The 16,465-nt window shown below is 40.1% G+C and overlaps 1 protein-coding gene across 2 annotated transcripts; it reads left to right on the top strand.

Annotated features, from left to right (window-relative positions):
- Nucleotides 1–95: 95 nt before the first annotated feature.
- plk2b (polo-like kinase 2b (Drosophila)) lies at nucleotides 96–6,539 on the top strand. Of its 2 annotated transcripts, none has more exons than XM_077601446.1 (14): nucleotides 96–365; nucleotides 441–548; nucleotides 652–768; nucleotides 1,225–1,354; nucleotides 1,437–1,620; nucleotides 1,986–2,184; nucleotides 2,273–2,420; nucleotides 2,922–3,016; nucleotides 3,222–3,327; nucleotides 3,654–3,734; nucleotides 3,969–4,128; nucleotides 4,246–4,375; nucleotides 4,456–4,566; nucleotides 5,684–6,539. In XM_077601446.1, exons 1-14 carry the CDS (start codon nucleotides 180–182, stop codon nucleotides 5,873–5,875), a joined length of 1,947 nt encoding a protein of 648 aa, XP_077457572.1. In that variant the 5' UTR covers nucleotides 96–179; the 3' UTR covers nucleotides 5,876–6,539. The 2 variants fall into 2 exon arrangements, with proteins under 2 accessions (XP_077457572.1, XP_077457571.1); XM_077601445.1 differs by having other exon boundaries at nucleotides 101–365; nucleotides 3,192–3,327.
- Nucleotides 6,540–16,465: the final 9,926 nt, after the last annotated feature.

Here is a 16,465-nt window from a genome sequence, read left to right as displayed (position 1 = left end):
TCTTGAGCACTCTGCAAGCATTTTAATAGCAAAGGCGGTGATATTAAATATGACGTCACAAGGAGGCGGTGCCCCAGACTGCGGCCGCGGTATAAAAGCTCATGCGAGCGTTAAGGATGGGCATTCAGAGCGCTCGGGGATAACTGGTGTAAATACACATCTATTTATACACACAATCAATGGAAGTACAGAGGTCTGCCGGACTCCAGCAGGCTAAGAGCGGCAACATGTGCGAAACGACGCCGAGGTCCGGTGAGCCTCGGCGGAAGAGAGCCGAAGAGCGAGGCGCTCCTTCGGAAATGTCTCGCATCATCACCGATCCGGCCACCGGAAAGTGCTACTGCCGGGGAAAAGTTCTGGGAAAGGTAGAGAGAAAGACGTTGCATAGGTTTAACTTTATGCAGGTATTCAATCCGTGCTTGACAAAACTGTTTTTGCAGGGAGGCTTTGCAAAGTGCTTCGAGTTGACCGACCTTTCCACCAGCAAAGTTTACGCAGCCAAAATCATCCCGCATGCGCGCGTCTCTAAACCACACCAAAGGGAGAAGGTAACCCCCCCCAAAAACCCAGACAATGTGTATGGATTCATTCATTGATTTCATGACTTGGGTTTTTTTTAAACATGTGTGTTCTTTTTTCTCCTATGCCCAGATTGACAGAGAAATTGAGCTTCATCGATTACTTCATCACAGGCACATAGTGCATTTTTATCATCATTTTGAGGACAAGGAGAACATTTACATCCTGCTGGAGTACTGCAGCAGAAAAGTTAGTAACATGGATAGTCAATCTTTTTTCCCCTGCTTTCTCTCATTTTTCCTTCAAGCGTATTGGTTGGCTGTTGATTGAAACATTGAAAAGGCATTCATATCCACCAACTGCAACACTTAAAATCGAGCACACCGATAATTTGGTGATGAATATTGCATTAGACAATCAACTGTTATGATATACACAGTGGACCTGAGGATAATGTTTTAATAACAACACTTGTGTCTACTAGTGTTTAGAACATTGTGTTGGAGTGGCAAATTTCCCAATTAGAGGTGTGCCAATTTTTTGTGATTGTTGGGGGTAAAAAAAACCTAAGGCTGAATTACTGTCCATAAAATGAGATGAGATTATTTCCCTATACACCTTTTGTTGCATTTCTTGGGATGGTGTTCAGTTAATATTATCTCTAGTGGACTGCATGACCAATCCTTGTTTCCTTTTTTTTTGCAGTCTTTAGCACATATCCTGAAGGCCCGAAAAGTACTCACCGAACCAGAGGTGCGCTACTACCTGCGACAAATTGTCTCGGGGCTCAGGTACTTGCATGAGCAAGAAATTCTGCACAGAGACCTCAAGCTCGGTAAGTTTGGCATGTGTTTGATGGCATGCAAAGAGCCTTCTCATTTTGCCCTGACTCATCTTTCCCACTATTCTCTTGCTAGGTAATTTTTTCGTAAGCGAATCCATGGAACTGAAGGTGGGTGACTTTGGTCTGGCCGCTAAACTGGAGCCGGCAGGGAATAGGAGGAAGACGATCTGCGGGACTCCCAACTACCTTTCCCCTGAAGTGCTGAACAAGCAAGGTCACGGCTGTGAATCAGACATCTGGGCCTTAGGCTGTGTAATGTGAGTTGACTTCACAATGAGTCCTAATGTGAACCCTTTTATCGCTGATTGTACTAAACATTAAACAAACTGCAGTATTTATAGCCTGTAATGTATGATTGATGATGAACGTTGTATAAAGTAGGAATACATATTTTTAGTAAGCATAGGTGCTGCCATGCATTCAGTGTATATAGTTTATGGTTTTAGTCAGAAATAACTTCTATCGTGTTTGGTAACTGCAGTAATAGTTTACGGAATCCAATTGTGTTCTCAATAATGCTCATTTTGTACAATGTTATTATTATAGTGATCTACTAGTTAAATCCTGTTGGTGACAAACCTTAGATGCATGGACAGAGACTCATCTGCCCTTCTTGTCCCAGGTACACAATGCTTTTGGGAAGACCGCCATTCGAGACCACGAACCTGAAAGAGACATATAGGTGCATCCGGGAGGCTCGCTACACGCTGCCCTCCTCGCTATCGCCACAGGCCAAGCAGCTCATTGCCAGCCTGCTTGCCAAAGCACCAGAGGAGAGACCCAACCTGGAACATATTTTAAGGCACGACTTCTTCACACAGGTGAGATGCAATTTTTCACGGATGGGATCCCTTTTCTCCTCCCTTCCTGCCAGCTGGGTGCTGAAATACTTTTGGTGTCCCCTTTTAGGGCTTTAGTCCAGAACGTCTGTCATCAAACTGTTGCCACTCTGCACCCGATTTCCACATTTCCAGTCCGGCCAAGAGCTTTTTCAAGAAAGCAGCGGCAGCACTCTTTGGAGGCAAGCGCCACAAGGTCAAATACTACGAGACTCTGAGTGAGTATGATTGACCTGCTCAGCTAGTTATTACCATTATTGCTTCACAATTACAGGAACCACCAGCATTAAAAATGCAAAACACAAAATTAAAGTACTACCATTTATCTTTGCCATCATTTGCATTGCAATGCAAAATATTTGAAATCAATACACACAATTTCATAACAACATCACCTGCCACAACAATAGATCATGTTCAAAAGGAGGATGTAGATGTTAAGACTTGTTTAACTTAGTTGTGACAAGTTATGCAAATAGTTATGGCAAAATGGTGGCATGAGAAGCACGGTTTCGGAAAAACAACTGAATACATTTTCATGGAATACATTTTTATGGTCGTGTTTAGGTCAGTAGAAATGCCCTTGACGGCCCACTTTGCACGTAGTGTGTCCTTATACTGTGTCTATTGTGGAATATTGAGGTGCCCGCTAATCTAGATAACACCTACTGTGGCTGGGCTGGCTTTAAATATATTCTTTTTATTTTTTACCCCTTCAGATAAGCTCACAAAAGAGGAAGAGGAGATCTACAAGCTGCAGCACGACCTGGAGCGAACTAGTATTAGCCAGCAACAGAGCAAAAAGGCAGTAGAGGTAAGAATGAATTATGAATTTTCATACGGTCCCTACGTGAGCAGGTTAAGCAGCACGTTAAAAAGGCAGTTATTTTCAACCATTTCGGCTTGAGTCATAGTGGGAGGAGATGAAACCTACTCGGCCGTCATCGCACATTTTCAAACACTGTCGTCATTTGGTTCATTTACCCCAGAATGGAAGTTTACTTCCGCCATCTGCCCAGAGTCCCGTCGCCCTGGCAACAGAGAGACGATCCCTGACGACACGAGATACCATCCGTCTGATCGTGAGGGGGAGCTTGGGAAGTTGCAGCAGTAGCAGCAGTGAATGTGAGTTATTTGGACCACACTCATACATTGGACACATCATGCATGCACTCTATCAACATGTGATAACGAAGCTGGGTTAAAGATCCTGCCATAGACCTCGTTATTGCTTCATTACATGATTAGCACAATGACCGTGTAGTGTGTGTGCCTCATAGCTCCTTGTTTGCATGGCTTTTCTCCGCTCCCTCTAGCTTCCTCCCATATTCCCATCATGTGCATGTTAGTTTCATGGAAATATGCTAGATGTGAACATGTTGCTTGGTGTCTGGTTGTCTGCAATTAACTCTGAGTTAAAATGCTAATTCCATACTGTATCGATCCTAAAGGTCTCGAATACAACACTACGGGAAGTGTTGCCGACACAGTTGCTGGTGTCTTGAGGGGATGTCTGGAAAACATGCCTAAAAGTGAGTTATTTCTTGCCACCTTTAAGATATGCCAAAAAATACTCTGAATATGCAAAAAACTATTAGGTCCCTGCTCCATCTGTGGTAGCGTAAATAGCACCTCATTGCCACAATTTGCCAGTCTGTAACTTTTCTGATGTTAGCGACTCTATTTGATGGTCAAGTATATGACTAGAACACCATATTTTCTGGCAAATGAATCCTAATCCCCTCTGTTGTGTTGCCCACCCACAGCTGACAACATTCCTCACAGTACCAATAGCTCTGGCCTCCAGTGGGTCACCAAGTGGGTGGACTACTCCAACAAGTACGGCTTTGGATACCAGTTGTCCGATCACAACGTGGGAGTTCTTTTCAACAATGGCACTCACATGAGCCTCCTGCCAGACAGAAAGTACGTGCCCTCTCCAATGTTACGCTATGCAAAATTTGCCAAGTGCTGTTCAGCCGCTGCCCCTAAATGATGTACTTGAGCTTTTATCTCATTATGTTTGTCTCCATTTATCACCAGGACAATCCATTATTATGCAGGGTTGGGCCAGCGCTCTATTTTCCCCACTTGCGAGGTTCCTGAGCATTTTGTGGGCCAAGTCACTGTGCTCAAGTACTTCTCCCATTACATGGAGGAGAACCTCATGGATGTAAGCGCTTTTCATCCTCCTGCTCTATTATGAAAGCATGTCACAACTTGCAAGATGCCAACACTTTGTTGTGTTTTCAGGGCGGTGACCTGGGCAGTATGACGGATACACACATGCCCCGACTCTATCTGCTCCAGTGGCTCAAATCAGACCGCGCCCTCATGATGCTCTTTAATGATGGCACTTTCCAGGTAAACATTCTTGGGAAAACATGGGTGGGGTTGCTAGGAGCAGAGAGATAATATTATTGAATTCACATTAACAGCAACAGATCGGGAAGAGAACATAATATTCACCCACAAATGCATGCATTTTCTAATTGTTATTGATACTGAATCTGCGTACATGTACCATTAGAGTATTTTGACAAAACAATCCAGGTACAGTAATATGGTGAGCCAAAATAAAATATTCATAGTGACGATTTCATCGTAAAAGTTCCAACCTCTAAATTCTAATATTTGACACCAATGTGATGATATGAATGTTTGCCTGGGTCTTTTAGACATATTGTGTCCTTTTGTTTTTTTTATGATAAACTGCCAAAGCACAGTGAGAACAGTCCATACACAATAGAATGTCATTAGATCCAGACAAAATTTAATAGAGTGATGAGTTTTTAGACCCAGAACATCTTAAATGCAATTAGCATGTCATTATGAAAGACTTTTCATCATAAAATGGGTGGTGCCTCACCTTTCTTGGTTTTTTGAAGTGAAATGTCTTTGTGGCATTTGTCATCTACATAGTGACATATTTGCACTAGAAAAGTAGAAATCCATGAAGAACCTCTAAAGATAAAAGTCAAGCTTAAATGTGTTTTTGCTGGAACATTTGATGGTTTTGGGACACGTGACCGTTATTTTGATTTTAAATTAATATGGAACCCCTCTCTCTCCCAATCAAAACTAAGTGCGTGAGCTAACTTTTTGTTGTGGTCCATTGCACTTTTCTGATTTAAAGTTCTCTTTGTGAGAATGTGAAATTAAACTCTAAACAGGAAAACCGGAAAACAAACAAACCCTTATCAGAGAGAACCTCTTTGATGGAGCATAAACAAAAAATAGCACACAGCTTGACAATGGAAAGCCCATTCTTACCATGGCACTCTTTATGGCTCTTAGGAGTTGGTGATAACTAAGAATCAAAAAAATGTAAACCGCCTCCTTAGATTGCATTTCTTGATTTTTTTTTTTTTTTACCAGTATACATTTTCAATAACAGACTCAGTTTGGAATCACGAAAATTGGTGCAAACCAAATTTTGAAAGATAAAACTGTCATTCAATTTTTTTTTTTCTTTCCGAAGGTGAACTTTTACCACGACCACACCAAGATCATCCTGTGCTGCCAGAAAAATGAGTACATGCTTACATACATCAACGAGGAACGCGTCTCCAAGACTTTCAAGCTCAGCTCCTTGATGGCGTCTGGCTGTCCCACCGACCTGCGCGAGCGAATGCTTTACTCGCTCGAGATGCTGCTGCAATGGTGCAGCTAGAAATTTGACCCTGGGTAAATACAAAAGCACATATTAGACTCATGGACTTATACATCCTGCAGAGCTTGCATTCATCAGTGAGGAAGTGTGGAAATGGAATAGTGGAAGAACAAGAGTATTTGGATAATACTAAAACTGACTCAATGTAATGAAGGGGAATGAAAGTTTCACTGGAGGAGAGACAAGTATGTTGGACCGAGGAATGTTGGTACGATCCAGATCTGTTGGATGGAAAGAAAGAAAGAAAGAAAGAGGATGTCTTTTGGGAGGATCCAAAAGCTGGGCTGGCACCAGCTTAAAACAAACAAAAAAGGCTGCAAGACTGTCTCATTGTTGTAAATGATGTATAGTGTAATGATCTAACCCGCGATACAGTAACATGTAAATATACATGGATGGGCCAGGGTTCAAGTGGTCTCAATGTCCGTCAATTTGTGTGTGTGTACTAGTGAGTGGGTGGAAAGATAGTAATATGCAAAAAAAAAAAAATACATTTTCATATTTGGATTGATGACTAGGCTACACCGTTGGGGAAGGAGGTTTTTTTTAATTGTCCTTCAAGAGTATTATCGTTCCAGAGGAAAAATGTACTACCTAATTTATTGTGTACAGAAAAAGTGGAATATTTATTTATTTAATAATAAAGTGCATTTTTTAAAAACTATTTTCCCCTTGTTACTGTGCTTCCATTTACATTTAGTCATGGTTCCATGAATTATTCATCTTCTGAACCGCTTAGCCTCACAAGGGTCGCGGAGGGTGCTGGAACCTATATATATAGGCTCCAGCACCCTCCGCGACCCTATAAGAATTATTTCTTTATATGTAAAACTAAAATGATTCATTTAGTGAGAATCTCAACTGCGGGAAAGACGGATGGCACTTTTGTTCACATAATAGCTTCTCTATATATACTATTGAAGGGCCTTTTGAGCACCTGTACACCTCTGTAGCTTAATTAATTATAAATTGGCTGGGGTGGAGTGGTTACTTGAGTCATCTACTTCAGAAGTTCACTCAGAATACTGGTGCTCTGTAGAGCTCCAAATTACTTGGCTAGTGCGTAGACTCACCCCATTTGGGAGAGCTGAAGAGGATGTGACCTGCGTGAGGTAAAGAACGGGAATTATTCATATGGCAAGACCTCCAGGGTTTGATGTGGTAATGGATGCTCCAAATAGACATTTGCTCCAAATAGACGGTTGATGTTGATGGTGCGTGGCATTCGAGGGCGTTTCGACCTTGGGTCTTAAGGAACACAGAATAGCATCTGCATCAGAGTCATGCATGCATGCTCTTGAAAACTCATCAGATTGAATTTAGGGAATTCTACGATAGAATTAGGTATGAATGGAAAAGAAAAACACGACAATAGCTAGATAGTGTTATCATTTGGGTTTATTTTGATGCAAATTGGCTTTAAATGTTCAGCATCCTACGATCCAATTTGTCTTAACTGCTATTCTGGCAAATTACTATTGAAGACGTTTATTTTAAGAGGCTTTTTCAAGGTACCTGATTGCTCCTTTTCCATCAAAGTACCCAAGCACCATGCACTCATTCACCTATCATGAAAGCTAGTGTCTTACGGAAGAAAGAGTTTGTATTGTCGATGTGGCACGAGGTTGCTCCACCGGTGAATCACATCACTTTGAAGAAGACGTCGCAGTGCGTGCCGACAGGCTAAGCTGTGAGGCTAAGATGGTGTGACAAAGGGAATCCTTTATCTGGGCTTTTTGCCTCTAGTTGCCTGCAAGCAACGGTCTGGGTCAGGGTACCAGAAGTGATTGTTAGAAAGGGCCAAGAGTAACATAATTTAACATTAACTCTCACACAATTTGGAACTGCTTCGTGTGTGTGAGTGCGTGTGCGTGTGTGTTGGCTTTCACTGGTTTGTGGTAGCATTTTCCTTGTTTGTGTGGGTGGCAGGGTGCTTCCGAGTTTTGCATTGGTATGTCATTGGTCACATCAAAACTTGCTTGTTTAACTTTACTTACCTGTTTTTAGTTTCTACTTTTGTTGTTGTACAATTCCTGGGCTGGTTTCCAGAATTATACCACTGCTACTTCCTGTGCTGTCATTGAAGAATGATAGGGTTGCAGATGATAAATGAAGTGCATTTAGGTGTGAAGATAATAACTGAAAAAGAGATAAAACACTGTGTTCCCTATATAATAACAATACCAGGGGTGTGTTCCTATTTAAAAGCTCCATCTACAGTGATAAATTGGTTCATACACGTGTGGCACCTATCGAGCCACAAAGCATATTAGAGTAATTGCAAGCGAAAAAACATAACACCTTATCCGACGCACAATTTTTCGGTTCCTTCTTCACGCTGAATTGTTTTGCAATGAGGCGTGGAAGATGCGAAGAATCTCCACTAAAATATGTGAAATTATTGAACGCAGGCTTGCCAAGTCAAAGAGGAAAGGCTGCAGAAGTAGCGTGTCAATCCAGTGACTCACTGAACGAAGAAAGCAAATCTAAGACAGACAAGCCCCTGCGAAGTAGGTGGGGCAGCGTTGCTCAACCAATGTCAATGCTCCCGATACTCACAAATTCTACTCACATTCTCACTAGGTACTCAAACACAGAGGTATATCAAGTCACTTTACTCATTAAGCAAACATTCAGGAGCTTCACTAGGACTTTAAACGACTCTGGACAGCCACAAAAGTCGGGTTAGGGGTAGTTGTCAAATGTCAAAGATGGCCTAACAACCCACAACCACGAGTGGTTGACACATAAGCCAACATAATTGAGTTGGTTAATTTGGTCATTAAAAATAGCCTTGACCCTAAGTAGTAAGTGAAAGGGAAATGGTATTGTTGACTGCGAGAGAACTGCTTTGATTTGATTCTTCCATACAAGGGAAACATTTCAATTTGTCGCTCTGCAGGTGAGGATACCGTGCCGTCAGAGGCGCGTCCATTCTAGCACGTTCTTCATTATCTCATTCATAAAAAGCCGATTGCCCTTAAAAGAGCATGTTGTGAGGTCAGAGTCATCAAGCACAATATTTCCATGGGCAAGTGACGAGCCAATCAAACGCCATCATGACTCACTGTTACATGGACTGACTGCAATCGAGTTGAGTGGGAGACACGCTGTTGTTTCTATGGCAACCACTTCGCTCACTTGCTCTGTCGTCGTCAAACCCAACTTGTATACATCTGTAATTTATTTGTCTGCTCTGTCATAGTCATCGCTCCTCCCAGGCCAAACACAAGGATTAAATTACACTATGAATGGCTGTACAGGTTTCATTATCTGTATATTTATTTACAGAAAAGAAATCCACATGTGCTTAGGTGTCATTTACTGTTCCAGCTAACATTAAGAAATGTTGGAAGCAAAATAAACTGAATATAACAAGTAATTAAAACCAAGTATTGTAAGTACCGGTAAATAAAATCCAATGTAAATATGTATGATAGTAACAGTTAGTAAATCAATATACTATAAGTAACTATTAAGTGTAAAAATACTATAAATGATTAAAACATATATTTCATTAAGGTGTAGATTTTCCTATATTTCTATACTTGATGTTAGAAACAATCGAAAACATGCACATGTAATTAAACTTGAATGACAAATTCTCACGCTTACAAGCAAGTTGGCATAACAAATAATTTAATCAGTATTAAATATCATTTAAATAATATAACATCATTTTTTGTGTGTAATCATATTGAAATTGAAATTAATACCAAAGCCCTATATATATATATATATATATATATATATATATATATATATATATATATATATATATATATATATATATATATATATATATATGTCTGCAGTGTTTGTTTACGTGGTACACTTAACAAAGGGTGCCCAGGTGCATATGTCGATTCTCGCCCTAAAAGTTGGCATGCAGGATGAGACAAAAACATCTGGATCTACTCTTTGGGCCAAAACTGATACAATGACTCTCCATAATTATATGTTATGTGCTTTGCGTCTATTTGTGTCAGCATGAAATCCCACCTGGAGAATAAAGACTGGAGTCTGACTAACGGCTCCGGAAGTATACCAGCACGGCATGTCTGTCATACATTGTTAAGATATGTTGGATATTTATTGGATAAAGGTAACAACCTAGATACAAAAAAACTTGTTAGATTCAATTTGTGTTCCAATCTAAACATTCCAAAATTCCACCCAAATGTATTGGCACATTTTCATTCAAAAGAAATATTTCACTCTTGAGTTTCGCTTGGGCATGTTTAAACACGCCTCAGTCAAACCCTTCCAAGTCAAAGGTTCTGGCCTCAGGCCACTCCTTTATCCTGGCACGGTGTTCTTTTCTTCTTCTTCTTCTTTTTACTACCTTCAATCCACCTCTGATAATCATATCTGTGAAGAAAGACTTTTTGTTCATTAGCCCGTGGCAGTGAAATGTATGACCATAAACATACTGCAGGTCAGTGGCAAACCATGAACACTATAATTGGCCCTTCACCTCAGCCGTCACAATAAAAAAATGACATTGTCATAGCAACAGCACAATGAATTTGACGCACACCACTGCAACCTACGTAGGAATATATAAATATACATAAATATATATAAAAATATAAATAAACATAGGAATGACTCAACAATTTTAGCGACAAAAAACACAACAAGTTTTTCAGCAGACATTTAATTAGTTAATTGCTCTGAACGACTTGATTGCCAAGCTCGTCAAATATGACCATAGAGTATTTATAACTTAGGAATTCTCTCGTCAATTGCATTTTTTTAATGAATGATTTATGTCTCTAGTGCAGCATGACTGCTGATTTTAAAGGACAAATTGTTTGTTTCTGTTGTTATATAGACTGGATAACCTGACACCCTATGTTAAATATTTTCCAGGTGTATTAAAGAAAACCTTGTTTATTTTTATCTGCCAACAGTAAATGAGGTAATATCGAGGTTTATGGAATCACTCATCATGGAAAAGTCACAAACACACAACAGTATTCAAAGAAGTTCTTTGACTGCACTATTGTAATCAAATGGACAGAGAAGGGGTTTTGTATCATACAATATTTGTTCTCTGTCTGTTTTCTTCACCGGGTCAATTTGTGGGAACATGTTGTATAAGCCTTTCAGTGTCTGTGGAATTACAAATGTTGTCTCATGCTTGTGTCGACCGCGAAAATGTTCCAGATGAACTTTCTAATACTTTGAGTGGTTGGTCTCATTCTGGATATAAAGTGTACAGACGGATATGGTGTCTGGAAATTGATTTTTTTTTCCTGTTTTGTTCGAAAGACGCAAGGGGGGACACACTGAATGAAACATAAAGCTTGTAGCAACCACATTGATCATGCATTTAAAGTCAGTGGCAAGGGCTCAAAGCCAGAAAGCCTTAACAATTTCAATATCATTTTTTCATGAAATGTGATAATCATATCCACGCATATTCGTTCTGCCCCTCCCTAGCATTTTTCTTGTATGCACTGCTTTCATTGCACGAGGGCGGAAATTTAATTGGTCAAAAATATTGATTTGCTTGAAAATCAAACAACTGCGTAATTCCATCCCTCAATGACGTCAGCATTTTTGATGTATTCACGCATTGATGTGTTTGATGTATTCACTCATGTTCATTCTGCCCCTTCCTTCCCTAGCATTTTTCTTGTATGCACTGCTTTCATTGAGCGAGGGCGGAAATTTAATTGGTCAAAAATATTGATTTGCTTGAAAATCAAACAACTGCGTAATTCCATCCCTCAATGACGTCAGCATTTTTTTTCCTCTGACCAGAGCAAAACCAGCGTACTGTCAACTTCAAATTGCAAACCATGTCTGTATTAATCTGCACACATGCAGTAGTCTGCATATCTTATAAATGTCTTTTTTTCCGTTTATGTATTTTGTTTTTGTTGCATTATTTCATAAGTGGGCGGCCCGGTGGAGCGAGCGGTTAGCGGGTTGGCCTCGCAGCTCTGGGGTCCTGGGTTCAAATCCAGGTTACGTCCACCTGTGTGGAGTTTGCATGTTCTGTGTGGGTTTCCTCCGGGTACTCCGGTTTCCTCTGACATCCCAAAACATGTATGGTAGGCTGATTGGACACTCTAAATTGCCCCTAGGTATGGGTGTGAGTGTGCATGGTTGTCCATCTCCTTGTGCCCTTCTATCGGCTGACCGCCGATTCAAGGTGTCCCCCGCCTCTGGCCCAGAGTCAGCTGGGATAGGCTCCAGCACCCCCCACAACCCTAATGAGGATAAAGCGGTTCAGAAAATGAGATGAAATGAGATTTCACAAGTATCGATTCTGTATTGATCTAGCTACATGGAGCATGCACATCCTGTTTCAACTACGTTTTGTGCAATATTGACAAAATCTCTCGCTATGATGGCTATATTAAGTTTCATCCGTAGATACCAAAGGCCTAGATACCAAAATCTGTTGTTAGCCTGTCGATCTAAGATCATTTAATTTGCTGGGCTCTCACTTTAGTCATTTAGACACAGATTTTTCTGTGCATGCCTGTGGGGTTAACTCAAAATAATCCAGGTTTTATACAATGAAATAGAAGCACGGTAATGCCGGAATCAAATCACCCATAATTGACTCACCATCATGTTCTTCTCTCCAAAAAGTGTGATGTCATGGATCTCCATCTGTGCGTATCTGCGTCAAGAGGTTCCCGTCAATGACAACACATGTTCCAGGCAAGGAATATTTATCTCTTTGGTCCAGTTGAGAGTTTCGCAGTTTCTCATTCCTCTGTGAAACATCTCTGTTGTAATGCTCAAAATTATACTACATAATACTACTACTATTATACTTCTATGATGATCACTACTACTCCTACTATGACAACGACTACTACTTGTCAGGAGCGGCTCGTTTGTCCCTCCTGGCTTGCCGTTAGGTTAGAGCAGCTGCAAGTGATCCTTGATTACTTCCTGATGTGTGTATTTAAGCACCACAGAAGTGGTTAGTAATTGTCGGCTCGTCCTGCATGACACTGCATACATTGCTGCAAAGGTACAGTTCTCCCTGCTCCGGTTTTGTTTCGTTTTGGGATGTACAAGTCCATGTTATTTTGTAAAGCTTTTGAGTCATTAAAGTTACTGTCATGAGCTCAGTTCGTCTCACCTCCTCCTGTTTCCCCGCTACTGGGTCCAAATCCCTCCAATTGCGCCACGACGTCTCGTCGCGATCGTAACACTACTACTCCTACCCCCACCACTATTATTACTTTTAATCCGATGCACCTTGTATTTCTAGACCTAGTGCATACTAAATTAAACTCCTCAAGTTTTAAACACTTGAATGATTTGAATGTCAGTCTGTGTGGCTCGGTTTTGATTAAACACAATCCTTTTCAGAACATCAATCCATTCCATGGTTTAAATAGTTCCATGAATGAAAATAATTATAACATTAGTTTACCCTGTCAAACCATTTTTTCCAGGTATAAATTATGGACATAACTAGACTCTTTTTGAGACTGTTGTCTGAGCATGCCTTGTTTATTAGAAACCGAATGACTGAATGTCGGGTGAACAAGGAGGAAGATTATTGTAAAGACAATGACGCAGGAGCCTCACAGCGAGACTGTGTTTTCACTCTTATTACTAATCAAGTGATGGCGCACGGGAGAAAAGTGAATGCCGGAGAAGGATTTAATTACTATGCTGATGCCAGTTTGTGAGCATGTGTGTCTATTCATGATTGTCTCTCACACAGCTGGATGAGACGTCTACTACCTGTTAGACAGGCTATCCACTTTTTAACATGGATTGAATATGGTCTTTATCGCCATTCCATTTTTGTGGTAGTAAAGTGAAAAGCTTCGGCACATAGAAATATAAAAGAATTAAACATTTACGGAATGTAGCAGAATGTAGCATCTTGGTAATGAAAGCCTCGTTAAAATAAAAACAAATAAGCCATTTTTATTCTCATACAAAATATGCAAATTAGTCTGATTCCACAAAGACTGAGTGAGAATGTTTTTTGTTTCTTTAAGACTGATACCGAATTAGACTAAAATGTCAGTGAAAAAAAATGATGACGTAGCTGATGACATGATTTCATTGTAAGCCTCATTTCTTTATTTTTCAGGTAAAAGCCTGGACAAAAAGAATCAATTGACAAAAAAAGTTTAAAATAGATCAATTGGGCTGAAATCATCATTGTTTGAATCAAAATGAACATTCAGTCCCAAAAGATGAGTGTTCCTCGAAGGCAGGCAGATCTTAATTTGGGTCAAAACTGAGCAATGTCGAAAATGCTTTTTAAAATTTGACACAAAAGGATAACCACGTGGAACAATATGATCATCATACCAAGCTAACAAAAACAACAACCCAGAAGTGTTGTTTTGGCAGGACAGAAGTTGAATGAATTAAAGTTTTTAAAAAAGTAAATAAAATTAAATAAAGAAATTATGAATGTCATTCAAATTCAATATGCTTTTAGTAAACACTGGGATTCTGTCTTAAGTTTACATTTGATTAGCCCTCTAAAACAAAGTATTTTTCTTAAAAATAAATGATTAAAATACAATTCTAGAAACAAATGTGTTTCATATTTGCTTCAATAGTGATGAAATATTGGGTTCAGCGAAAATATGTGAATATATATTAGTGGGGAAAAAAATTACATGCAGTAAAATCTAGAATAAATATTACAACAAACCAAGTTATTGGTTACCAGAATCAGCTTGACAGAATATTCAGTGTGCATCAATAACCAGCCCTTGCTCCAAAGTCATTTGGGATAAATTAAGATCAAATGTTAATTTAATGAGCATAAGAAGCACTGAATACCAAAAAGCCCTCATGTGACTATTTGCTGTGAATTTAAGGTGGTACAAAGGTTCGTAGTCGGGGGCTTCTCTGCAGCTGCAGGTGCGTGAGTGCATCACACCTTCCCTTCCAACAGGAAAGACTTGGCTGTCTAGCAGAAGGCTTCCTGCTGCCTGAATGATCCCAAATGTTGCTTTTCCTGCCAGAGAGCTTCCTGAGTTAATGAGCCATTGCAGGCCTTGCCACAATGGAAGTGTGCAGCTGCCAAAACCTTGCGTGTAAGCATGCGTTTTACTTAGATTTGTCTTTTTAAATGAATAGTTCATTTTGAAATCTCAATTTTTTTTGTATTTATTTTTGCACACAATCGCTGCGTTCTCTACAGCCTGGTGGTGGAGCTGAGAGGGTCGCGTTTCCTGCACAACAGGAAGTTAACTACAGGGCTAGAGAGAGGGGATGGGCTTGTGAGTGGTTGACAGATGAGTTCATTTTAACCCATTGTCCCCACTTCCCTTAGCAGGTGCACTCCTGCCTTGAGAAGGCAATAACAGAGTGGAGTCACTTTTTGTGCTTGCTTTCCAATGATTTTTTGGTCGCTGTTGTGTACTGAATAAGCAGTAAAAAATAGTGGCATGTGGTTTCTGTGCTTACTTTCCTTATGTTTCCCAATTTGCAGTCAGTCCTGGTTGACTGGCTGCTGCATGTTCACCAAATACAAAGACAAATTGAATAGATAAGATCCCATCTGAAAGTCAGCCATTCACCCTCATTGAGTGTATACATAATCTAATGGAAGAAATTTGAGTTTTATTTGATTTGATCAAGCTGTTCATTTTTCCAGGGAAAATACACAATGTGCATCTGTCATAGGAGGCGCACCATTACAAATTTATTGGCTGTTTTATTGTAAATATAGTGCACAAATGGACCAAGCACAAAGAATGTGAGATCTAGCCTATTCCATATTGAGTGGATGACCTGTCTTGTACTAACAGTTTATAATAACATTAAACTTGTTTTTTTTTAAATAAGGCCATTCATAATTGAATCAAAATGAGACAGTTATCAGTGCAGACATATGGGAAAACCATTTTGTGAGTCTGCCAGATAATTATAAAAGGAAATCTTCCTTTCCCGCACTCTCATCAGTTTGACTTTTACTTTCCAACGAACAGCATCGTCTTTTGGCTGATTTGATAGCAATCAGAGGGAATTCAGAGCCTTGCATGCATCTCATCATCAAACTTGACAGAAGTATCCAATTAAGAATTCTGCATTGTCTGCTCCACAAAATGAGTCACCCGAAGTTCAACGTAAAATCTTATTTTATTAAAAAGAGGCGAACAAAAACGATAATGCCTGCATCCCAAACCTCTTGTCTGCTCTACACATCCGCACTGTAATTTGTGGATTTAATGGGGAGACATTCATCTTCTCGACAAGCAGCGCTCAGGCATATAAATGTTCGTGTTACATTAGTTACGTAAGGGACAGTCCAGTGGTGAGTGGATAACGCATCTGCCTCACACTTCTGGGTTCGAGGGTTCAATCCCTCACTGTTTGGTATTTGCAGGTTTTCCCCACGCTTGCATGGGTTTTCTTCGGGTACTCCAGTTTCCTCCCACATTTGAAAAACATGCATGGTAGGCTGGCTGAACACTCCAAATTATTATTCAATTGCTAATCCTCACACAGATAGCTGGTGAGCTAGTGCCTTTACCTGTTGACTTTGAGTGAAAGGTATTGGTTAAACCCTGGGCTGGTTGCCAGCTAATTATACGTACCTTTACACATTTATTTTAGGCTACAAAAAAGGTG

The sequence above is a fragment of the Stigmatopora argus genome, chromosome 5 (genome assembly GCF_051989625.1).
Source record: "Stigmatopora argus isolate UIUO_Sarg chromosome 5, RoL_Sarg_1.0, whole genome shotgun sequence".
NCBI lineage: Eukaryota > Metazoa > Chordata > Actinopteri > Syngnathiformes > Syngnathidae > Stigmatopora > Stigmatopora argus.
Note: the sequence above shows the minus strand (reverse complement) of the source record. Positions and strands in the feature narration are given on the sequence as shown.

Excerpts from the sequence above, each read along its gene's own strand:
- plk2b (XM_077601445.1), top strand. The coding sequence starts at position 180 with ATGGAAGTACAGAGGTCTGCCGGACTCCAGCAGGCTAAGAGCGGCAAC. Across the intron at positions 3,328-3,653 it reads CAGCAGTAGCAGCAGTGAAT|GTCTCGAATACAACACTACG; the intron begins GTGAGTTATTTG and ends TCGATCCTAAAG. Across the intron at positions 4,376-4,455 it reads TGGAGGAGAACCTCATGGAT|GGCGGTGACCTGGGCAGTAT; the intron begins GTAAGCGCTTTT and ends TTGTGTTTTCAG.